Below are 24,324 nucleotides of genomic sequence, written 5' to 3'. Positions count from 1 at the left end.
CTATTCTTCACTAAAATTAGCCGAGCATAAAACTTGTGTTTTTGCTCTAAAATTTGCTTTTCTAGGTTTCCCATCCCCGAAGATCACCTGGTCCAAGCTGCGGTCTCCGTTGCCTTGGAGACACAAGGTGGTGAACAACAGCCTGGTGCTGCCCGCAGTGGGCCGCCAGGACTCTGGAGAATACATCTGCACTGCAACCAACAACATGGGCACCACTGAAGTCACCATCATGCTAGATGTAGAGAGTGAGTGTTGTGTTTTTGTTAGTTTGCTGTTATTTTATTTGAATTAATTAATTTTGTTGCATATACAGTGAGTTTACAATGTATACAATGTTTTATGTGTATTTTCTTCTTTTTTTCTCCTTTCTCTAGCCCCTCCTTATGCCACCTCTATGCCTGACGATGTGGCTGTGCGGGTCGGGGAGGTGATCCGTTTGCAGTGCCTTGCTCATGGCACTCCTCCCCTGACCTACACTTGGACCAAGCTGGATGGAAACCTGCCCCCGAGGGCCCAGGTTAGCGGAGGGGATCTTCAGATCAACCTGGCTACCTCTGAGGATGCTGGGAGCTACAAGTGCGTGGCCAGTAACAGAGTAGCCAACAGCGAAGTGATCGCTAAAGTCACCGTCAGATGTAAGTTTACTGAAAATATAATGATTTGACAAGTTTTGACATGTTATAGATAATGTAATAATATCTCTTTCCTTTACATCTGCAGCCCCCTTGGCAGTGCGTGTGTCACCCCAGGTTGAGGTAAAGGCCCAAGGCAGTGCTGTGGAGTTCACCTGTTCAGCAGCAGGCGGTATAGAGACCAAAATTGAGTGGCTGAAGGAGGGAGGAGCCCTGCCACCGAACCACCACGTCAAGGATGGGGTGCTCAGGTGACTCATACACTCATATTGCTTTCTGTTTGTTGAGACCGATTTGTATGATGTTGAGGGCCCAATCTGCCAGTTTTTTCATTTTCCACCCATTAGGAACCAAATTCAGCACTATTTTTACATAATATGTACTTAAAAGATAAGACTGCCACGCCCTCTCTGTGGATATTTTTTCCCTCTGACGGTGTAATCTTCTATATAAAAAAAAAAGAGTCACAAACCGATACTTTTTAATTATTTGATAAAGAAGCTGGGCACTGAAGTTTCTAGCAAACATTACTCAGTCAATTGTGTATTTTTGGGGACTTTTTTTAGCCATGTATTTGGTGCTCTAACAAGTATTAAAAGCAGATTAATCCCCAAGATATTTTGTAATATGTGAAATTAAGTGTTTTTAATGTGTTAAACTTTATGTCTCTCTGTAGGATTGAGAACCTTGAGCAGAGCAACGAAGGCATTTATATCTGCAGAGCCAGCAGTGGATATGGTCAGGCACAGGACACTGCCAGGTTGACCATCCAAGGTCTGTTACCTCAACTACAAATACACCAGTATAAACCCTGCTTCATCAAAGCCAAATATAACCTGATGCTGTTCTTTTCTTTTCCACAGCCCTGCCAAAGGTGATGATCAACGTTCGCACCTCTGTGCAGACTGTGATGATAGGGAACTCTGTGGAGTTTGAGTGCCAGGCTGTTGGCGACCCAGAGCCCACGGTTAAGTGGAGTAAAGTTGGTGGGTCTCTGCCTGCTCACATCATGGTGAAGGGCGGCATGCTGAGGATTGATCAGGTGACGGAGGCCGACGCCGGGCAGTACCGCTGTACGGCCACCAACGACGTAGGCTCGGTCCAGTCACAGGTGGTCCTGAACGTCCAGTGTGAGTGCACAAGAGAAGAAAATAAACTAAAACACAGTCCTTTTTACTTCCATTACACACATACATCCATGCACTTGCACATACACACTGATGCATTTTGCTTGCACCACTCTAAATCTAAACCCTCTGCTTGTTTGCACAGCCCTTCCTCAAATCGCTGCGCTGCCTGAAACCAAGGAGGTCACAGTTGGGTCTGATGCGGTTTTGCCCTGTGTGGCTTCAGGATACCCGGTACCTGAGATCAAATGGTCCAAGGTAACCAAGATACTTCTATAACTCAGTCAGCTTCATTTTTCTAGGCTCATTGTATAGGAACTATTTTAAATACTCTATGATGTCTATAGACTTAAGAGAGTAAACTTTTTGTTGATGCTAATATTATTTATAATGTTAATTGTGTCTCTGTGTCTGTTTCTGTTTCTAGGTGGAAGGAGAGCTTCCTCCTAAGTGTTTCCAGGATCTCAACGCGCTGACGGTTCCTCGCGTCGCCCATGAGGATTCTGGGATATATGTCTGCACCGCCTCTAACAAACAGGGAAAAGTGGAAGCCTTTACTACACTTCAAGTTCACGGTTAGTCTGCGGTGTAGGAAGAATGTCGATACATAAATGAAAGTAAGAAATAAAGTGTTGAGTATGAACTATACTTTTTTTCTGTATCTAAAAGAGATCATGTGCTTTGTTTTTCAGAGAGGGTGATGCCATACTTTGCCCAGGAACCCTTGTCCTACCTCACCCTGCCCACCATCAAAAATGCCTACAAGGCTTTCAGCATGAAGATCAACTTTAGACCTGATAATGTTGATGGTAAGGAAGTGAAACCTTAAATTTGCTTCATAGTTAAATTGAATAATTTATCAATTTACACTTTTCTCTTGTTGTATCTTGCAGCGTGGTAATGTCTTTTTGTACAATGTAGTGTACTATGTTTGTCATATTTCCTCATGTATAATTTCACTGCGTCTTCTGTCCCTCCCCTCTCCCCCTCACCTTTTCACCCTCACCAACGTGGTGGGAAGGTCTCATATTGTACGCTGGTGAGTCTCAGTGCTTGAGAACAACAGGAACTACAGACTGATGTTGGCACCACTGCTTTTTTGCTCCAGCTCAGAGCTGATTTGAGGGCTGTGAAAGAGATGCAAGCAGATGGTGCATGTTTTCATTCAGGCTTTTCTTTTGGTCATGATAATAAAAACACATCGGCTTCATAATCGCTTGGTTACAAATCTACCTTTACACCCCAGTCAACGTCGTTAAATGCAAAACTACACACACATTTGTGTATTTAAACATTTCTGCAGTTCTGAAAATAGTGAGAGCCACAGTAAGTCAAACTGCCTTTGCAAAAAAAATATGGCTTCTTTTAACCTATCCACAGTTGGTGCCGGACGGGTGGGGACAGGACAGCAAAATGAATGAACACTACAGTAAAATGTTTGAAAAATGAAAGAAATATATAGTTGTTATTCTTTTGATTGTGACTGTTTTTTGCTGTCTCTCACCACTTCCCACCCGTCAGGTAACAAACTGCAACAAAACAGGCCACAAATTTATTGCAAAAAAGCTATTTGAACTCACTTGGCTCCTTAAATGTATAAATGTGTGATACAAACAAACATCAGAATATTACTGTATGTGTGAACTTACTTTACACTTAAACAACAACTTTGTATTGCACATTCATGCATTTAACTCTGTCTTGATCACTCATTTTCAAAACTACCAGAGATGATATAGATGGATGTGTAAGAGGGCATGTTCCCACTTCCCTGTGAGCCTCTGTGGCTCATATGAAGCATGTGTTCCCAGCATGTTCAGAGAGAAAAAGGAGGACTCGAACTATTGTGTGACTAGGTGCACTTTGCAGCCCAGTGATGCCCGAATAGGATGCCAGGTTATAACCTGGCTTTGGTTGGCTTCAAACTTGCCCCACCATAGCATGCTGCTTTACCCTACAGCTTTCAAAGAATATTCATTGTGTATGAATGACTTTGTTGCAAACATTGTCCATCCTAACAAGTCACTTACTCTCATGTTTAGCCTAAAATCTTGGCTTTCCTGAGTGTGTGCTGAGATGGTTATTTCAGGAAGTTTAAAGAAATAATTATCTTGAGTCAAACACAAAAATTGTTCCACTTTTGACTCAAGAAAATTCTTGAACAAACTGGAAGATTCCACATATTATTGTAGGGGACGCATTTAGGCTTAGGATGGTACTAATTCTCACTCATCTTATTTTTGTGGTGCAGGTATGATTCTCTACAATGGCCAGAGGAGGACCACAGGAGCAGACTTTATCTCTCTGGGACTTGTTGGTGGCCGCCTAGAGTTCAGGTCAGTTTATACTTATCTTTAAAGTTCTCCTAATTGACATAAAGACAGCACGGTGACCTTGTTGATAATGATTCTGATGCTTTCCTAGGTTTGACGTGGGCTCAGGCATGGCGACCATACGGGACCCCAACCCTGTCAAACTGGGAGAGTTTCACACAGTCGAGCTGTATCGCAACCTCACTTTGGGCTACATCACTGTGGACGGAGGGGAGCCCATCAACGGCAGCTCACAGGTACATCCGTCAATGTTTATGTAACTCCCACTTTCACATATGTGCATTTGGATTCATTCATGTCAGTTAATATGTTTCATAAATGCACATTTCCTGTCCTCAGGGCAAGTTCAAGGGCCTGGATCTGAATGAGGACCTGCATGTGGGTGGTTATCCCAACTACACAGTCCTCGCCAAAACTGCTGGAATTAAGACCGGTTTTGTTGGTAAGACGTCACTCTGTTTACACCATGAAAGGAAACATAGGATGGAGGAAAAAGTCCTCTTGGCGTGAAGACTTCTCCTTATTTACTGTTGCTACTCTGCAGGCTGTATCCGTCAGCTGGTCATCCAGGGTGAGGAGGTCATTTTCAAAGACCTGGACCGCAGCTCCACTGGCGTCACAAACTGCCCCACGTGCAAAGACCACCCATGCCAGGTCAGTTACATCCACACACTGGATGTATTTGTAGGATTTTGTCTGTGTTTAATCCCATAGTGTCCAGTTTAATTCTTCCCTGTCATTATTCAGAATGGAGGGAGGTGTGAGGACTCAGATGCCAGCTTGTATAAGTGCGGCTGCCCCAAAGGATTCACAGGCAGCAACTGCCAGCATCACTCATCCCTGCACTGTCACTCAGGTACATGGGAATCCCCACCTGGCCGCATAAACAAATCAAAATACCTGGATGTTTCTATTAACACTATCCGTGTGCACCAAAGGATTTTTTAAAAGTGTTTTATGTCTCTGTTTGTGATCTAAATTCCCACAGACGCCTGCGGACCAGACGCCACTTGCATCAACCGCCAAAATGGCCTGGGCTACGACTGCCGCTGTCATCTTGGCAAGTTTGGAAACAAATGCATGGATGGTAAGACAGGAAGTTACTCTCATCTACAGAAAAATATTCAAAGTATTTTAGCGTGCTATGCAGTATTGGTATTGATGTTTTTCCTTCAAGAAATTCTTAATGCATTTTCCTCCTTGTTCACTTTCACTAGGGGAATTGGTGACCACTCCTCTGTTTGATGGCGAGGAGTCGTACATAGCCTATCCTCCCCTGACCAACGTCCATGATGACCTGCGTGTCGAGCTTGAGTTCAAGCCCATGGAAAGAGATGGCCTGATGTTCTTCTGTGGAGGGAAGAAAATGAAGGTGGAGGACTTTGTAGCCATCTCCATGGTGGAGGGACATGTAGAGTTCAGATATGAACTGGGCACAGGTAAAGAATTAACACAAATCTTTTGTAGTTTCAGAAAGGTATTGATTTATTTGTCCATAGAATATAATCCTGTATCCTTTAGTAGATTAACAATATGAAGATTTTTAGTGCAGTTAGAGTAAGAGACTCAAATTGGGACACAAAGACTTCCAAAAAACTTCATTCAAGATCTCTCTGGGCCTATTTTGATTTCCAGGCCAAGCTATCCTCCTCAGTCCAGAGCCGGTCTCTCTGGGCCAGTGGCACAGAGTTGTGGCCGAGCGAAACAAGAGGGCCGGCCACCTGAAGGTGGATCAAGGCCCAGTGGAGGAAAAAACGTCTCCAGGAAAAGCCCAGGGCCTCAACATCCACACGGCCATGTTCCTGGGAGGAGTCCCCAACATGGACGTCCTGCCTAAGCCTGCCAATGTCAGCGAACTGTTTGAGGGATGTATAGGAGAGGTGAGATCTCTATGTGTTGAAAAAGACAAATGAAATGTAATTAATATTGTTCTGTATTTGAATGCTTAAACTTGTCTGCGCTGCGTGCTTAGGTTTCCATCAACAACAAGAAGGTGGATCTGTCCTACAGCTTCACAGAAAGCAGATTAATCCGCAAGTGTGTGGACAACAGCCCCTGTGACCGCCGGCCCTGCCTGAATGGTGGTCACTGCATGTCGAGTGTTGAATATGAGTACCAGTGCCTCTGTAAGGATGGATTTGAAGGTTGGTGTTCACACTCACAAGTCTTCTTGACACTGGAAAAGGCATAGCATGCATTAAATCTGTTGAAAATTCACAGAATTCTTGTACCAAATTTGGGTTTTCTGCTCATTTTTCACTTCATTATCTCTAAGGGAAAGATTTTGTCTGTATTTTGTCAACAACCCTCTTTAACTATAAAACTATGCTCATCGGCTTCAAGAAAATCCAACTCGTGGGTCCATCAAAACATCAAATCTGGTTAAAATTCAATTTAAACAGATCTGCTCCTTGAAAAATATCTGGATAGTTTAAATGGATAAAAAAAAACAATAAACAATTATCATTGTCCATGTATTATCTCCAGACCCTATGAACTCACCCTGACTTTGGTGTAAACTTGACCCCCCGACCTTTCACTCCTGACCCATAACTGGTATGTGACCCCGCAGGTGAGCGTTGTGAGGTGGTGAAAGACGCGTGCCAGAGCAACCTTCAATGCCAAAATGGCGGCAGCTGTGTCAACGGCCAGTGTGTGTGTGCGCCCGGCCACACAGGCATAAACTGTGAAGAAAGTAAGTATTGAATAGCTACACAACCATGTCAACCTAATATAATATCTAAATCAAAGCCAGAAATAGCACAATGTGTGTGGGGGAAATGGTTTAATTGTATTGTTAATTTATAACTATGCAATTTCAGTAGCAGATTCTGTCTAAAAGCAGTTCTGAAAAGCAAAACTCCAAATCTCCAAAGCATTTAACCCCCTATAACATTACAGCATATAGACAAATATATTGGTCATCAAAGCAGAAAAACTAGACCCACAGCCAGAAGTGATCACACATGACTCACATTCTCCTCAGTATGAAGCCCTTCTAACATCAGACAGCTTAACCTAAGTAATCACGTATGTCTTACCCCTGCACTCTCATAGCTATATATCCTACACACACAGGCCAGGTCTCCAGCTTCCCAGAGGCCCTGAGGAATTTGGAAGGTAGCGAGTCAAATGGTACAGTATCTCAATATCCAGTCTGCCTGACACGACTCTGACTAACAGGGGCCCATCTGAGCCCGAGGGGCCCCAAGTCCCCTCAAAGCTCAACCCAAACTGTCTGTTGCCTAACACATGTCCGCGCATACCAAACATGCTTCTGTGCTCAACTGAGGATCTTGTCCCCTTTGTAAAGTTGGGAGAGGGGAATTCTGCATCTGTAATAAGAGGTAACAGGATGGTAGACTGCTGTTGGGAGATCAACGGATTTGTGCTGCCTGTTTTTTTGGACCCAGATGGAAATGTGGAATTCCCCTTGTTTTGCTTTTTCCCTATCTTCTTGTTAAAGATGGCTACTCACAACATTACATCTTGTCTCCGTTTACCTCAAGAATGCCTGTCTATACAACAATAAAATACAAAAAAGTACCTGTTCTTCTCTCTGAAACCGTCTCGGTCAGAACATTATATCTGTTATTTGTTCCATCCATTTATGCTGTTACTAACAACTCAAACGTTTGTGTTGAAAGCACACTGGGATGGTGTTTGGGTGAGATGAGATGCGTTTCGAACAAAAGTATTCATGCATGAACCCATGGTGAGTTCAATCTGATATCTGTGAAAGCCCAGAGATGGTGCAGCGTGTGAGGACTTGCAAATGAATCGCTCTCGTGTTGGTGGGTTTTGCATCATGGATTCTGGTTTGGTCATGATGAAGAGTTTTGTCATTTTTGTTTTTGACAATTGCATATGAATTTTGGGGCACATAAAGTGCGACTATGTAGCTTTTGAGAGAAGAAATAACATTATCTACCTCTTACAAAGGAAAAGTTGTAAGCAATCAAACACTCAATTTCTCATTTCTATATAATCGTTTTGCTGCTACAGACTTGGTATGTGCTTGGTACATGATCGGTTATGTGCTTAGGGTGGCTAATTTGGTTGTATTAATGAATTTAAACAAAAAGTTAACACTGTGTTTATTGAAATTATCTCTGATATGCAAAAACCTATTGTGACAGTAAGCAAAGAAGAGTATAAAGTCATCAGCCACCAAGCCACTAGTCATAAAAGACCAAGTTTTATTGCTTATGAATTCAACTTTTCTTTGATAAGAGGAAGAATGTATTATTTCTTTATTTAAAAAGTTATATAGTCTCTCTTTAAAAACTACCACCCAAAAAAATACAGTGAAAGAATACCTCTTCTTTGTCTATAACTTTCGTGTTTAACCAAGCCTTTGGGTTTTTTCCATGCTTTCGCCACTGGAGGGCACTATAACAGTGAGAATGAAAGTCCACAGCAGCCTTACAATTATTTGAACATAATTTTTGATGTGTATTTACTTTATTTTTTTCTAGATTCACCCTATCAGTATGCGGCTCATTTCCACGATGACGGATACATTGCCCTTCCTAAATCTGTATTCCCAAGAAGGTAACTATAATTTGTGTTTCTAAACTCTTATAAAACTTAGAGCACATTGTTTCTCAAATGGTTCTAGTACCCCTTTGGAGTTCTGCATGGAGTAAGTGAGATTTATTCTTTAATGTTACTTAAGAAATGTTATGCTTAATTTTTAGAATAATAATACCGTAATAACTTTAATTAAAAAAATTGATAAACCACTTTTAATATTCAATATCAGTATTTCCAATGTAATTGCTAACTGCCGTAAACTATCAACAACCGTAACAAACACATTGTTTTTTCTTCCAAAATGTTTTGGCTGGTTAGGATGTTTTGCCTGAACAAAATATTTTATATATTATTGAAAAAAAAGTTTGAGTACCATTGTTAAACCAATACACTGTATGTAAGAAGGTTGAACCAGATGTTGTATTATTAGGAGTTAATGTAACAATGCATCATCGGTAAAAGTCTAAATTTTGTTTCTGTTTTAGCGCCCATGACTCGCCAGAGACAATCGAACTGGAGATCAACACAAGCTCCTCTGAGGGTCTGATCTTGTGGCAGGGAGTGGTGAGTCCTGGTCCGGCCTTCAGACTCACTCATAGTCCTGAGCCATGGTTTAATCCAAATCTTAAACCTGATACTCACACCTTCCCTTCCACATTTGTATCCTCACCATAACATTGCTACTGCACTTCAGCACTCTTAATCATCACCATTACCTCATCCATAAAGACGTGATGCTCATTAATGTTCTCAAAGCATTCAGAGTTTTTTTTTTTTTTACTTACGTGTCAGTATTACACAATACTGCATTCTCCTTCATTTCAGTGTTCACTGTTTAATTCTTACTTGTCCCACTGAGGCTGTGACATTGTTGGGCATGTTGGCTGCTGGCCCAGCTCTATCTCACACCACTAAATAAATGCATGTTGCTTCTCTAACTCACCCTCCATTTTCCTCAGGAGACCAATGGCGCACGCAATTTGCGAAAGGTGCATGCTAGTAAAAAGGTATCCACTCAAACACAAGACACTCCTTATTTATTTTGCATGTTTCATAACATGTGTTTTACATTACAATGTGTATAACAATTTTTCAGATACTACTGGAGAATCTCGTCATTTGAAATGAAAGAGTGTTTTGTTTTGCACAACGCGCATAATGGTTTCTATTGTCGCTGTTATTTTGCATGGAGGGTTTTATGTCACACTTCAACAAAGGAGCAATCTGTCTGCATTGCCTCATGTTTTTTCTATTATAACAGTTGGTGCGGAAAATTACTGCAGCTGTTCAGTGGTTCACAGTTTTCAATCCTACATCATCTTCTCTCTGCTGACAAACATATTTATTTCCAGGAACTTGGAGAACATGGCAAAGGCAAGGACTTCATTAGCCTCGGTCTGCAGAATGGACACCTTGTTTTCAGGTGACTCAGCCCTGTAGTTCTGTTGACACCTGTATGAGTTCTATTAGTATCAGCCCTTGTTAATGGTTTACTAACGCTGATGATTGGTATGATATCCAGTTACCAATTGGGCAGCGGAGAGTCAGATATCTTGTCCCGGAGGACCATCAATGATGGGAGATGGCATAAGGTCACAGCAGTCAGGTAGGTTTGCATATATATATTACTTATGTTTACCCATAATGCTCTGGTTCTTTTTATATGTTTAATTCCTGCTTTGTTGATTTATAATCAGCCTAATAACTTTGGACCTCACTAATGGCTTTTTGTCAATTTCCTGATTTGTCTGTGCATGACCAGTGCTTGTATTGTGATGTGTTTGTCTCCTAATGTTTCTCTTTTCTTGCAGAACTGGAAAAGATGGATACATCCAGATCGATGGAGAAGCCGCGCTTCATGGACAGTCTAAAGGCAGAAGCCTCATGGTCAACACCAAAGGCAGTATATACCTTGGTGAGTGAATTGAAATCATGTAGGCCCAATACTGGCAACTAAATCAAGTGAAAGGTTATCTGATTGAACTGTGATAATGTGTTTGAATTCAACGTCAAATACATTCATTGGTTAACACTCAGGCATCTTTCCCACTTTGCGCTTTTGCTTTTAAATCCCGATGTTGGGATAGAGGTTGATGGCTGTTAGCCATTGTTCACCAACCAAACACAATCTCAAATGGAGCTTGAAAAATTAAATTAAACTTTAACTGTTTGTAAATTGAAAAACTGTGTGGCTAGCTTATCTTACTGAAAACACTGGTGTCTAAATACATTGAGCACCAGGCTTTTCAGCGAGCTACATAGGTGAAGCTAGCTTTCTTCATAAAACTACTGCTGCACACTGCTGTAGATTAACCCGTTAACTCTTGTTACACATTTTAGTCTGCAAGCTAACGCTAACAAAGTTAGCTAGCTAACACTACCTGGAAGGTCACAGACACTATTTTTTTCAAAATTATCTTCATCTTCAAGTGCATGTCTCTTGTCTGCATCAACAACCAAGATGGAAATAGTCTGTTTAGTGAGTTTAGCTTCCAGTGTTTTGGTTAAACTAACTATCTACCCTCTCGGTAGCTCGGTTACTTTTAAACATTTTAACCTTATTCGATATTTTGTCCGTTTTTTGGGCTCAATATGAAAGATTTCGTCACTGCAGAAATTGAAAATGTAACCTTATTTACTTTATTTTATGTAGTTCTTCCAAATTCATGAAGCTATATCAGAGACCAACATTTCCTCAAAACTGCTGTGTGGGTCCAAATGTCTAAAGAGGAACTTCCTCACTTATAGCTCACTTTGTATGTGCTCATGTGACAGGTGGAGCCCCAGACATGGCTGCGATGACCGGAGGGAAGTTCTTGTCTGGAATGACGGGCTGCGTGAGGAACCTGGCACTGATGAACGCCCGGCCGGGACAGCAGCCGGCCCAGGCCATCGACCTGCAAACCCACGCGGCGCACGGCGTCAACGTGCTGCCGTGCTCTTCATAGATCGCAGCGCACACACACATGGAAACACGCATACACCGACACACACATACACACACACAGAGACTATGGAGTGATGTCGTACACACACAGCAGACTCACACAGAGAGACTTGGTGCTTCGCTGCTACCAAAAAAATGCCAAGATGACCCAACAGGATATGTTTCTCTGTGTGCAGTAAAACCAAAAAAAGAGAGAAAAAAATATTAACAAGTCTTCTCTTCCTCAGTGTTGTATTCTCAATGAAGGACTATTAACACAGGAGAACCAGTACAGTTTACATACTTCCAGCAGTAGTTTTAGCCATGAGAAGAGTAAGAGTAAAACATATTAGGCCTTCTACGATGGGTCAGATCCTATGGAGTTGGAGATGTTTTTACAGCACTGAATTTTTATTTATATACATATGAATATATATATATTATATTTGTGGGAGGAAAACATGCAAACTAACCATAACTGCTCTTCAACTTTCCTAGAGTTTATTCTGGGTTCTAATACTGTGTGTCCAGGGCTTTTAATAGGCCTAACTGTATTAATACTTGAAGATGTTTAGGCCTTCTTTCTTCACTTCTGTAGAGGAACCTTTTTTTTTTGCGCACGTAAGCATGCAGTTACAGCATTTTATGTAAATTGTTGGGAGAGGAGAACACATGGTCACATGCAGCTTCAGTACACAACTCAGGTCGGCCAAAACAAATTAATAACCATAGTTACATACTGCTGCTTCAACTCGGCAGATTTGTTTTGCTTTGCAAGTAATTCACAGCGCTGTTGTGTCTTCTATGTCTATTTGTTTTTTTTATGACAAAGAAAGAAACCGTGGTGCTAATGTCAGACATAAAGTTACAGCACACAGTCATATGGTTACCTGTCTGTTACATGTACTGTAGAGTACGTGGTTACTTGGATTAAGAAGATCTACATCTAACAGTGTCACATTTGTTGATATGCATGACATTCAAGGTTGATTTTATAAGAATATGGCATGATTTGCTGCCTCCACAGCCATATTTGATTGATTAGAGTGTCTCCTATTTTGTATGTGTGATTGTTGAAGATATTGCTTTATGTGTAAAACTATCTGCCAGACAGGTAGATATCTCTAGAGAATAAGTGTGAATGCTAGTTCTTTTGTTGGTTATGTATGCCTCAGCGCCTGCCATTATTCACAGGTCACTCTACTTTAAGCCCCAGTATGGAGTCAGATTTGTGTGTGCGTGCGTGTATGTGTGTGTTCCTGTACCAATATCCATATCCTCAGGAGGCCCAACCCAGAGTTGCCTCAATACGTTGCTTCATTTGCAGGTTTGGTAGCTTTAGCGACAATGCACTAAGTTACAAAACTCTGAAAGTCTGTGGTTTTCTCTGCAGAAGTAGATGGGTCTGCAGCAAACAGCAGTAGGACACAGTTCGGGATAGTGTTTGATGGTGTGTTTGGGAATGCAGTTAAGTCTCCTGCAGGTGCTGTGATCAGTAACGTAGCTCGGATAAAGCATGCTCACCCACCTTTAGATTAAACCGCACGACAACACCACAACGGCACGATCGCTTCGGGGCTTCACAAACCTTTTTTCTCATTTTTTTAAGCTTCAAATATTTGTATTAATATCCTTTCTACAATGAAAATGAGCACGATCTTTCTCTTAGAGTTGACTCATTTTTATTTATTTTATGTTTTTTTTTTTCTCTTTTACATCGCTTTTGTTCCAAGGCCTGATTCTGCTGTTTTTAGAGCAATCACATCTTGCTATTTCCTTTCCTCTGGTTATTGTGTATTGCCTCCCACATCCCCCTTGTTTTCCCCCTCATGTTTGAGTTTGAATACGGCCCCCCTGGGAAGTTCTTCACAAATCTTTCAATGAAGTTCCATGAAAGGTTAATATACACCTTGAACTGCCTGGTCAAATGGATAGAAACAGGTCTTATTATTCACTCAATGCAAAAAAAGTCTTAGGTTCCAAATTCAAGAAATGTATTATTTATCTATGCAGAAAGTTGTCATCATGTTTGTTCAGATATGAACATCTGCATTGAATGGAGCCACGGCTGTGTTCCAGGTTTAGGACACTGAAGCAGAGAATGATGGCGTGTGTGCCCCTTGTTGGGTGCCTTTTATGTGTCTGCTCCTAAACTGGATTTTCATTTATATATACACTGTACACTCTTGCCCAACACAAAGTTGTGAAGAAAATATTTTTGTTGTTTTCAGGCCATTGCAAAATATGACAGGTGCACTTGATGATGGACATTTTTATTTTAAAATTTGTTTCACTTCTGAATGCCACGAAAAGCGTATCACTTAAATGAAAGTGTACCAGATGTAATACTGTCAATGTCAGCACGACCTGACTGCTCCATTTCCAATGTTTGAAAAGACACTCCCCTTGCCTTTGGTGTTTCTTAATTAAAAACAAAATTCATGTGCTATTTTTAATCTCGTGAGTTTTCTTTCTTGTTGGTCTTAATGGCTGTGTTTGGCTCTATGCTGACTGGTTTCTTTAGCTCACTTCATTGTTCCGAAATATTCCATTGTACAGGTAACTGTTGAGGTTAGCCTGTCCCTGAGGAGAGGCCAATTACAGCGCCCATTAAGTTAAGATCCAATGTTTCCTCGTAGAGGTTACACCCAAAACAGGTTTCTCACATAAACCTGTCCCATCGGTACGGTACTCTCATTTTACAAAGTCTACTGTGTTTGTGAAATTGCCTTGGGGATGGAAAGATACACAACAAGGTAAAGTAGGTTGTTGTTGCTGTTAGATAATAATAATAAGACCAGCCAGCAAGACAGTGCATACGAAACAAAATGAAATAACAAGTGACAATCAAATAAATAAATAAACAAACAAAATAAATAAAATAATGAAATAAATAAAATCAAGTGATATTGGTAAAATATAGTAAACAAATATAAGATAAAATACCAAGACCAAATGAAAATGAACCAATAAAACGACGACATCACATAAAAGCCAATCTATAAAAATGTGTTTTAAGAAGTGTTTTAAAAGAGATTACTGATTCTGCAAGCCTTATCTCCTCCAGCAGGTCATTCCAAAGCTGAGGGGCCCTTATGGCAAAAGCACGGTCGCCTTTGGTTTTCAGTTTCGACTTTGGAACAACCAGAAGGGCCCCACCTGAGGATCTAAGGCTGCGAGCTGGCTCATACGGGGTCAACATTTCTCCTATGTAAGTCGGGGCCAGACCGAGACGTGCTTTAAAAGTGATCAGCAAAATCTTAAAATCAATTCTAAAACGAACAGGGAGCCAGTGAAGAGAAGCCAGGATTGGGGTTATGTGATGTCGTCTGTTACAACCAGTAAGAAGCCTAGCTGCGGAGTTCTGAACCAGTTGGAGGCGAGAGAGTGACTTGTGGTTAATGCCAGAGAGGAGGGAGTTACAGTAGTGCAGTCTTGAAAAGACAAATGCATGTATGATTTTTTCCTGGTCTGGGGGAGTGAGGATAGGTTTTATTTTGGAGATGGTTCTGATTTGGAGGAAACAGGACTGGACTACTTTTGTGATGTGGGGTCTGAAAGTGAAGTCGGAATCAAATAGAACTCCTAAGTTCCTTGCCGTGGATTTTATATTTAAAGACAGAGGACCAAGTGCATTTACAATAGGAGTGATGGGGTTTGGGGGACTAAATAAAATGATCTCAGATTTCGAATTATTTAGTTGAAGAAAGTTTTGAGCCATCCAACAGTTGATATCCTTAAGAGAGTCTATAATAGCAGCTAGGCTTCTTGGGTCGTCGGGTTTCAGTGGAAGGTATATCTGTGTGTCGTCTGCGTAGCAATGAAAAGAGACATTATGACGTTTGATGATTTGACCTAGGGGGAGCATGTATATGGAAAATAAAATTGGACCTAAAATAGAACCTTGCGGTACACCACAGGTAATGTTAGAAGTAGAAGATGAGTAATTACCTATGGTGACCGAATGGGTTCTGTCAGTGAGGTAAGAATAAAACCAACTAAGTGCAGAGTCCTTGATGCCAACCCAGTTCTTAAGACGGTTGATTAAAATGGCATGGTCTACCGTGTCAAAGGCTGCACTTAGGTCCAAAAGGATTAAAATCGAGCTCTCCCCCCTGTCAGCTGCTAAAAGGGGGTCATTGGACACCTTGAGGAGGGCCGTTTCTGTACTGTGTAAAGCTCTAAAACCTGACTGAAACTTCTCAAACACTTCATTAAGACACATAAAGGCTAGAAGTTGGGTTGAAACAACTTTCTCTAAAACATTTGATAAAAACAGAAGTTTAGAAATAGGCCTGAAATTGTTAAAACCGAGGGATCAAGATTCGGTTTCTTTAAAAGTGGTTGGACCTCAGCCTGTTTAAGACTGGATGGAATAGTTCCTGTTGCTAACGAGCTATTAATAATCAATAAAATACTGGGCCCGACTGTGTCAATAACCTGTTTGAGAAATTTAGTTGGTACTGCTACCACCATTATTATTACTAGTCACATTACTATTACTATTACCTGTACCATTAAGCATTTTAGCTTTACTTCCACCCTGAAGCCCTTTTGCTTTCTCGTTCTGCAGGTTTCCATGAATCGTTGTGGTACCTGGACCGTAGTCGTGCCTCCTGCTGTGAGCCGACTGACACCCACTGCTACTTCAATTATTATTATTAGTCACATTACTATCCCTATTTTCATGGCTATAATTCTACTGTAATAATTGCTGCTGTTATTATAAGTAGTCTTATTATATGAATCATTTATGTCATATACATTGAATGTGTTGTATCTCTGTTATGCTGCTCATTCTGTACACATGACATCTATTGCATTCTGTCCATCCTGGGAGAAGGATCCCTCCTCTGTCGTTCTCCCATAGGTTTCTTCCTTTTTTCTCCCTGTTAAAGGGGTTTTTAGGGGAGTTTTTCCTGTGCCGATGTCAGGGAAGGACAGAGGATGTCGCATGTGCACAGATTGTAAAGCCCTCTGAGGCAAATTTGTAATTTGTGATTCTGGGCTATACAAAATAAACTGAATTGAAATTGAATAAAATCAAGGCTGCACGTGGTTGATTTCATATGGGATATGGTTTCTGCTAAAGAGGAAAGCAATACAGGATAAAACTGCTAAAATAACTTAGAATATCCCTACTAACATGTAAAACACGGTCTGGGGGACAAATTTGTTGCCTAATGTCCTGTACTCTGTTTGCAAAGAAATTTAAAAATTGCTCACACAGCTCTTGTGAGGCATCAGTGAAATGACAGGGGGAGGGGTGACCATTGAGACAATTGTGGGTGGGGGTGGGGTTTCCTCTACAGAAAAGTGTGGATCCTCTTTTCAGTCTGTCAGAGGATTTTTGAGACTCGTTTCTTAAAAGCATTATTTGCCCACCGAGCAATAAATAAATCATCCCTCTCCATGGTTGCCACAACTCCAGCCAGCTCATTCTGTTGTCGACTGTTTCCTGCCTCCTCCCCTGCAGTCACCTGTTTTCCAACAATTTCCATCAGGTGACCTTCCACCTGCTCACCTGCTTTCCATTTTCTGTCCTCCTGGTTTAGACTCTTGCAAGTTTTTTTGACTACAGTAAACAATAACTTTTATCTCAGCCTTCCTGTCTTTGAGTTGTGCTTCTGGCTTCAAGCTAAGCAAGTCTGTTTTCTGAGCCATTACAAAGGTTTACAAAGTTAGACTTATTTTTAGGGTTCCAAGCTCAGAAGGCAATTTTTTTTCAGAAACTTTGTGCAAATTCCTGTGATATGTTACATCATAGGCACATTCATTTTTCACCAATGATTGGACTCCACAGCCTGATGGGGGCGCTATAATTAAAGGTCAACTTTGAAAAGTCCTAACTCCTTGCTATAAGTCAGATTTAAATGAAACTACAGACATCCATCTCCACTCACTCTACAAATTTGCCTCAAGAATTTGCCTCAAGAACATCGGACTAGATTTGTCCCCATTTCGATTCCCCCATTTTCTGTGGATCACTACTGGACCAAGCTTATTAAAGTTTTTTTCATGGCGTTTTAAGGATATTGTGAGTTGTCACTTTAAGCCCATTAGTGGCATTTAGGAAACTTGTACATGGCGCACTGAACCAAGATCACCTCACTGACCTCCTTTATTCAACAGCCTGATTACATGCACTGTATGTAAAGTCCCTCATGTCTGGGACGCTGTGTCCTTGTTCCACCAGTGATGCTAAAATGAATTCACGGAAAATATAAGATCCCATAAGAATTACCAACATTTAGTTCATCATTGAAAATAAACACAATTCAAGCATAATACTGACACAGCACTTGAATCATTCTTTCTTCCTCAAGAAATTCCCTTTGACAGCCCTGTATATCTCCGTCACAGTGAAGCGTGAAATCCATCACTTTGTTGGCTCTGGGTGTGTTGTGTAACAGTGTCATGCAGATAGCAGTTATTCTACGCTAATCCTGGTTACTTATACTTTGGACGAGCTATCAGCACTGACTCGCCATCAGAAGGAATACCGGGAGTGTAGCATCATGGTGTTCACGGAGACATGGCTTACCGAGTTGACTCCGGACACCAACGCTGCACTGGACGGGTTCCGCATCAAAAGGGCAGACAGGACGACTGAGAGCGGTAAGAGGAAGGGAGGAGGTCTGGCAGTGTTTGTGAATGATAGATGGTGTAACTCTGGGCACATCACTGTTAAGGAACAGACCTGTACAGAGGACATTGAGCTGTTGGCCGTTAGCATGAGGCCGGACTATTTACCGAGGGAATTTTCGCACGTTATCATGATAGCTGCGTATATTCCCCCCTCTGCTGACGGAGAAGCGGCCTGTGACGTCATACACTCGGCGATAAGCAGGCTGCTGACACAACATCCCAATGCCCTCCTCCTCCTCTCTGGTGACTTTAACCATGCCCCTCCGTCCTCCACTCTGCCCACCTTCACCCAGTACATCACCTGCCCCACCAGAGACAACAAAACCCTGGACCTACTGTATGCCAACACCAAGGAGGCATACAGTGAGAGTCATGTTCTTCGACTTCTCCAGTGCCTTCAACACCATCCAGCCTTTGCTACTGAGGGACAAGTTGGAGCAGACCGGGGTGGACCACCACCTCACTGCATGGATCCTGGACTACCTCACCAACCGTCCACAGTATGTGAGGATAAGGGAGTGTGAGTCAGATCGGGTGTCCTGCAGCACGGGGGCCCCACAAGGAACCGTTCTGGCTCCATTCCTCTTCTCCATCTACACATCGGACTACACATACAACTCTGCAAACTGCCACCTGCAATAGTCGGCCTCATCTCCGCCGGTGATGAGAGGGAATACAGAGAACTGAACCAGGACTTCATAGGATGGTGCCAGCGGAACCGCCTCCAGATCAACTCTGGTAAAACCAAAGAGCTGGTGGTGGACTTCCGCCAGGGTAAACACTGTCCTCTGGAACCAGTGAACATCCAGGGACAGGACATTGAGATTGTGAAATCTTACAAGTACCTGGGTGTTCACTTGAACAATAAACTGGACTGGACTAATCACACTAACGCACTTTACAAAAAGGGTCAGAGCAGACTGTATCTGCTGAGGAGACTGAGGTCTTTTGGAGTGCAGGGAGCACTCCTGAAGACCTTCTTTGACTCTGTGGTGGCATCAGCCATTTTTTATGCAGTGGTCTGCTGGAGCAGCAGCATCTCGACGGCCGACAGGAAGAGACTAAATAAACTTGTCAAGAAAGCCAGCAGTGTGCTGGGGTGTCCACTGGATACGGTGGAGGTGGTGGGAGACAGGAGGATGATGGCCAAGCTGTCATCCCTGATGAACAACACCTCCACCCCATGCAGGACACCCTGGCTGCTCTGTACAGCTCCTTCAGCCACCGGCTGCTTCACCCCCGGTGTGTGAAGGAGAGGTACCGCAGGTCCTTCCTTCCTGCTGCTGTCAGGCTGCACAACCAGCTCTGCTCCCAGCAGACCACATGACACTAATACACTAATACACTAATACACTGTGCAATACAATATTTATAATAGTTTATGTCTGTATATATAATATTACTGTGGATTCTCTACTGTTCCTTACTGTTTTTTATTGCTCATTTGCTTATTTATAATACTTATTTTGATCTTGTGTTTTTTTTTAATTTACTATGTCTCTTGTTTTGCACTATCCTCTTTGCTGCTGTAATCCTGTAAATTTCCCCGCTGCGGGACTAATAAAGGATTATCTTATTTTATCTTATCTTATTTCAGTGACATTTAACAGCAGGGCCTTGGGCTTTGTCAGTCCGGCTGACACCTCAATTGTTATTTACAGTAACTCAATAGTCAAATTCAACTGGTGAGCTCTCGTCCTCACTCTGTCCTTCTCAAATGAGTGACAGTGAGACAAGGGTTGTAATGGAATACCGGTATCACGGTATGACACGTTACTAAAATTGACGTTTATCGTACTGTGTAAATTTGCTTATCGGCATGCACTGTAACAATTATTATCTCATTCTTTCAAGGTTTATTGTAACCAATATGAATTGATATTAATATTAATATGTACGGTGATATTCGTGTCAATATTACAATTAATATTAATGATAAGAACAAGAAGAAGAAGTAGAAGAACAATAGTATAATGTAATACTGTATACTGTGAGATTATCTAAGACGGCAATTGTATCGTGAAAATCTGTGTTACAAACCTAAGTGAGACAGCATTCAAATTTTGTATCAGGAAATGGCAACACGTTCAAGAAATCATTCATGTATGTTTATATATTTGCCAACATCCCAGATAGTGTATAGGTTATGTTCATTCTTTCACCACATGCATGACTGAATGGCCTTTGTCATATTCAATATCATAGTTGTCAAGCTCACATAGGAAATGTGTTCTCATGTTGCTCTCTATTTCTTTCTGAGCTTCCAGGACTGTAATTAAATCCTCCAGCCGTCAAACAACAAAGTCTTGACTTTCACTATTAGATTTAACCCAGCAAACTGCTGGACTGGAGGTCTGAACATGTTAATCAAACACTCAGCATTGTAGTGTGACCTGTTGGTCATTAGTCAATTAAAGAAAAAAATGTTAAATCCAAAAGAGATTTGAGAGTTAGTCTATTTGACTTGGACTTTTAACAGTATAATTTAAACAGAAGATGGGGATTTTATGCTAATGTTTAGCTATAAAAGTTATCCAACAATACAAATGTTTCCTTATTTTTTCACATAAACCATGTCTGAAGTTTCATCAAAAAGGACAGTAGGACAACACATTTAAATGGAAAGTAACAAAGAGGTGGATGCAGTAAAAATAATTCACATTTTTTTTTTCAATGGCACATGAACATTGAAATAGTTACATTTTCAGACTAGCCGATAAGAGGTCCCTTACTTGTGCGCTTCCAAAGTCCAGAGCCAAATTTTTGCAAAATCTGATTGAGTCAAATCAAGAGGGCTTTTGTTCAAGTACAAATATGTTTTAATGGCGGAAGGAATGAACTGCAAGCAAAAGCTGTTCAATATTGTTTTCAACCAACCTGAAAACATTTGCATATCCTATAACCCAGTCAAACTGACAGTTCACCATGATTTGGTAAAAAATAAAGAATTAAAGTGTATTGAATAATAATTAATAAATAAAGAGATGATTTTAGCAATGGTAAAGAATGAGCAAAAATATATCCTTATAACACTTTCATTGATAACAGAGACAGTTTAGTCTTGCTGTCTATTATAGCTTTTGACATTTAAACGTCCTGCTGTGAATATGTGTAACTGTGTGAATGTGTTCAATTCACTTTGTGTTACTTAAGAGCTTTAAAAAAAACATACAACAATAAAACATAAATAGGAGTTTTTGATCAAATATAAATGTCTCTGATGCATTTATGCATTTGAATACATGTCTGAAAATTGAGGAGACAGAGACATAATAGTATGGAACAAAACAGCTTTAAACAACACTAACAATACACTGATAAACCACATTGAACACTTATCATCGGAGGACATACCTAATGATTAAATATTACTTAACTCTCTGTTTAAGTGAATACAAATGGATAATATTTATAGTTCACTTTTCATAAGTTAGTATCTGAACAATGCTAATGATAGAGGGAAACTCCTACAATCATAAAGAAAAACAGTGGTGCTTGTTTTTTATGACTGTCATTATTATCACAGATCAAGTTTTTGCAAATCCCATCAGTCAAACTCCACAAAGAGGAGCGAGAATGAAGGGATTAAGGAGGAAACCTGAACTTCCTGAGAGGAGCAGCATGTTGATGATGATGCTTACTGCTCCATTACATATTACCGATTGCTGAGGAGGAGCACTCCTTATAGGCTGATTCTCCATGGGAGGAGCAGGGATACAGAGATATTGTACAGACACCATCATGATGATACACTTGTGTTACACATGCCTCTCACCTCCTAAGAACAGGCTTCTCTTAACACGAGAACATCTTTGTGAAGGACATTTTATTCCCACTTTAATGTAGAATTTAACCACATGTGGATTTGTTATATTGTCCCTCTTCAAGATTACCAGATAGAAAATCATGCTGGTCTTTCAGGTATTGTGATGTTGTGCATTTTGAACTTGAGTTGTGTATTTTATCATGGTGCCTCCCAGTGATTTATTTGTTTTCCACTTGTTATTTTAGAGCTTTGCAGTTTGGTGTCTTTTTGCATCAGGTAATAAAATAAATGATTGCTTCAATTCTTATTATTTCATACACAATCAATGGTCAGAAAAATAATGTAAAACTGATCTCTGAATTATTATTATTATTACAGATCTTCAATTCTTTGCCACTGCATTGGAAAGTAAGCCCTCTGTTATTTTTTTGTCTGGATCTATTAAGAAATGAAGCACTTATCCACAGCAGATTGTCGAGCCCTATGACTTTCCTCTTCCGCAGCCTGTAACACAGCCTGGTTTGATGAGCGCAATGTTTCCAGCAACGGAGACTCTGAGCTCCTGAGTGACTTGAGAAGGAACCACTGGACGGAGATCTGCTCCGACCCAGTGGACATGGAGGCTCAGACGGTTTCTGGAGTCCGGTCACAGCACACCGGGAACACCTTCCACATGTAAAGACTTCACCTTTACACTACTGATCAAGAAGCTATGATTCATAATGTTGTACAAAGTCTGAAGTCACGAAATTAAGTCAAAACTTTATTTTTACGATTTTAAGGTATTTTAAAGTTAAATGTAAAACCACGATTGCCTCGCAGATATTAACACTTGTATGTTCCTAACGCACAATGTGAGTTGTTGTAATGCTAGCATCTAATAGTAGATATTGGCTAATATTAAAAGGGTCCTCTATGTGATATGTTTTTCACAGCACCAAACCAACTCAACAAGGAGAAGGAGACATTTAGCATGTGCCTGACATAACTGTTTTCATCCATCAAAAATAGAACTTTAAAGGCGATAACTTGATTCCTTACCTGATATGAGGTTTCACTTTTTACTAAAAACAGTACTAAATTCAGACTTTTGAACACTACTTTTGTTTTTACTTAAACCAAATGTAACTTTGGGATGGGATTGGTTGTGTTTTGCAGTTACAGTTCATCAGAGGGCCTTGTATGCCTTAACTCAGAGCAGAAAGTGAGTCAGTGCCACGATTACAAGGTCATGTTCACCTGCACGGGACAGTTCTGCTCAGGTACGTGGTAAAATAAAATATTATATGTGTGAACGAATTTTCCTTATTGTATGTTAAACTTCCCTCTTGTAGGTTAAAGGTAACTGTCTGTAGGTCAGGTCAACTGTCTGTCTCTCTTAGCCAGACTCACTCTGTGTGCCTGATAGGGCCGAGCTGGCTAGGCCAGCTGGTAGGCCAAGGTTAGCTAGAAACCTTGTGTATTCGGTTTAGACTCAACAGGCTGGTGCCTGGTTGGAGACGCTGGATAAGAGAGACTGTACAGAGGCAATGTTGTTACTAATACAGCAACGGTAGATGTATTTCCTTGTTTAGATCCTATATCCAATAGAATCCTCACACATGCCAGGCTGATGTAGAACTAACCTTTTTTGGATATAGCGGAACTTAGCTGGTCTGGGGAAGGTTAAATACTGTGCTCAACGACACCATCTTCAGAATTGGGTAGCAGTACGCTGTGATTCAAACGTGGTGTTTCCCTGTTCTCCTCCATCGAGAAACAATAAATGTTACTGCTTAAGACATCCGGGTCTGCCGAAACTTCTTCTGTCTCGAAGGAACTAGCTCTAAGATTTCCATCACAAATTGGCGTCACAAACAGGATTCCAATACAACAAAGACTGGTAAGTGCATTTCTCTATTTTGCCTTACCATGTCTGCGTTTGACGGAATCAAAAGAACAGATTTTGTATTTTCCTGCAAATTGGATCATCTAAGGCCTGCCAAGGCTCAAACCAAAAGTGACAAATTTTGAAAGGAGCAGAAAATACAGAAATCAATGAGCTAAAAAGTTTACGAAATAGGTTAAAACTAAAGTGCTAGTTTTCAGTGGGTGGTGGATTTTGGCGAGAAAGTCTGTGGTGAGGATTTTGCCCCACAGCACCACAACTGGGTGGTTTACTTCAGGGGCAACATAAGGTTGCGCCTGACACAGACAAAACCCACAGTGAGGTGAAACCCGTGGGAAGACGTTCTGGGATAAGCTGAAAGAGGCTTATTTCGGTTAATCAAGACCTGTGGTGAAGCTGTGCCCGTCGGGAAGCGGAGGCTCTGTTATGCTACTGGCTCAGAGGCCTAGGCGCTGAATAGGAATTGTG

General features: G+C 41.1%; 1 protein-coding gene across 8 annotated transcripts in view; it reads left to right on the top strand.

Moving 5' to 3' along the window:
• The window catches only part of hspg2 (heparan sulfate proteoglycan 2), an 88,340-nt gene extending 74,339 nt beyond the window's left edge, over positions 1 to 14,001 (top strand). The window contains exons 56-82 of one of the 8 annotated variants that reach the window (XM_054608470.1): positions 66 to 245; positions 375 to 635; positions 721 to 883; positions 1,309 to 1,406; positions 1,496 to 1,762; positions 1,905 to 2,017; positions 2,187 to 2,334; positions 2,452 to 2,568; positions 2,781 to 2,798; positions 4,011 to 4,095; positions 4,184 to 4,328; positions 4,432 to 4,534; positions 4,637 to 4,746; positions 4,840 to 4,948; positions 5,081 to 5,179; positions 5,310 to 5,531; positions 5,728 to 5,972; positions 6,065 to 6,236; positions 6,665 to 6,787; positions 7,171 to 7,212; positions 8,571 to 8,646; positions 9,114 to 9,192; positions 9,588 to 9,635; positions 9,981 to 10,051; positions 10,151 to 10,234; positions 10,440 to 10,543; positions 11,404 to 14,001. In XM_054608470.1, the coding sequence (XP_054464445.1) occupies positions 66 to 245; positions 375 to 635; positions 721 to 883; positions 1,309 to 1,406; positions 1,496 to 1,762; positions 1,905 to 2,017; positions 2,187 to 2,334; positions 2,452 to 2,568; positions 2,781 to 2,798; positions 4,011 to 4,095; positions 4,184 to 4,328; positions 4,432 to 4,534; positions 4,637 to 4,746; positions 4,840 to 4,948; positions 5,081 to 5,179; positions 5,310 to 5,531; positions 5,728 to 5,972; positions 6,065 to 6,236; positions 6,665 to 6,787; positions 7,171 to 7,212; positions 8,571 to 8,646; positions 9,114 to 9,192; positions 9,588 to 9,635; positions 9,981 to 10,051; positions 10,151 to 10,234; positions 10,440 to 10,543; positions 11,404 to 11,576 (3,455 nt within the window). In that variant the 3' untranslated portion in view covers positions 11,577 to 14,001. Of the gene's footprint in view, positions 1 to 65; positions 246 to 374; positions 636 to 720; positions 884 to 1,308; positions 1,407 to 1,495; positions 1,763 to 1,904; positions 2,018 to 2,186; positions 2,335 to 2,451; positions 2,569 to 2,780; positions 2,799 to 4,010; positions 4,096 to 4,183; positions 4,329 to 4,431; positions 4,535 to 4,636; positions 4,747 to 4,839; positions 4,949 to 5,080; positions 5,180 to 5,309; positions 5,532 to 5,727; positions 5,973 to 6,064; positions 6,237 to 6,664; positions 6,788 to 7,149; positions 7,228 to 8,570; positions 8,647 to 9,113; positions 9,193 to 9,587; positions 9,636 to 9,980; positions 10,052 to 10,150; positions 10,235 to 10,439; positions 10,544 to 11,403 lie in introns of all 8 variants that reach the window. The other 7 variants (XM_054608469.1, XM_054608467.1, XM_054608468.1 and 4 more) reach the window with 7 other exon arrangements.
• Positions 14,002 to 24,324: the final 10,323 nt, after the last annotated feature.

The sequence above is a fragment of the Anoplopoma fimbria genome, chromosome 12 (assembly GCF_027596085.1).
Source record: "Anoplopoma fimbria isolate UVic2021 breed Golden Eagle Sablefish chromosome 12, Afim_UVic_2022, whole genome shotgun sequence".
Taxonomy (NCBI): domain Eukaryota; kingdom Metazoa; phylum Chordata; class Actinopteri; order Perciformes; family Anoplopomatidae; genus Anoplopoma; species Anoplopoma fimbria.
The sequence above is the reverse complement of the archived record's forward strand: the minus strand, read 5'-3'. Positions and strand labels throughout refer to the sequence as shown.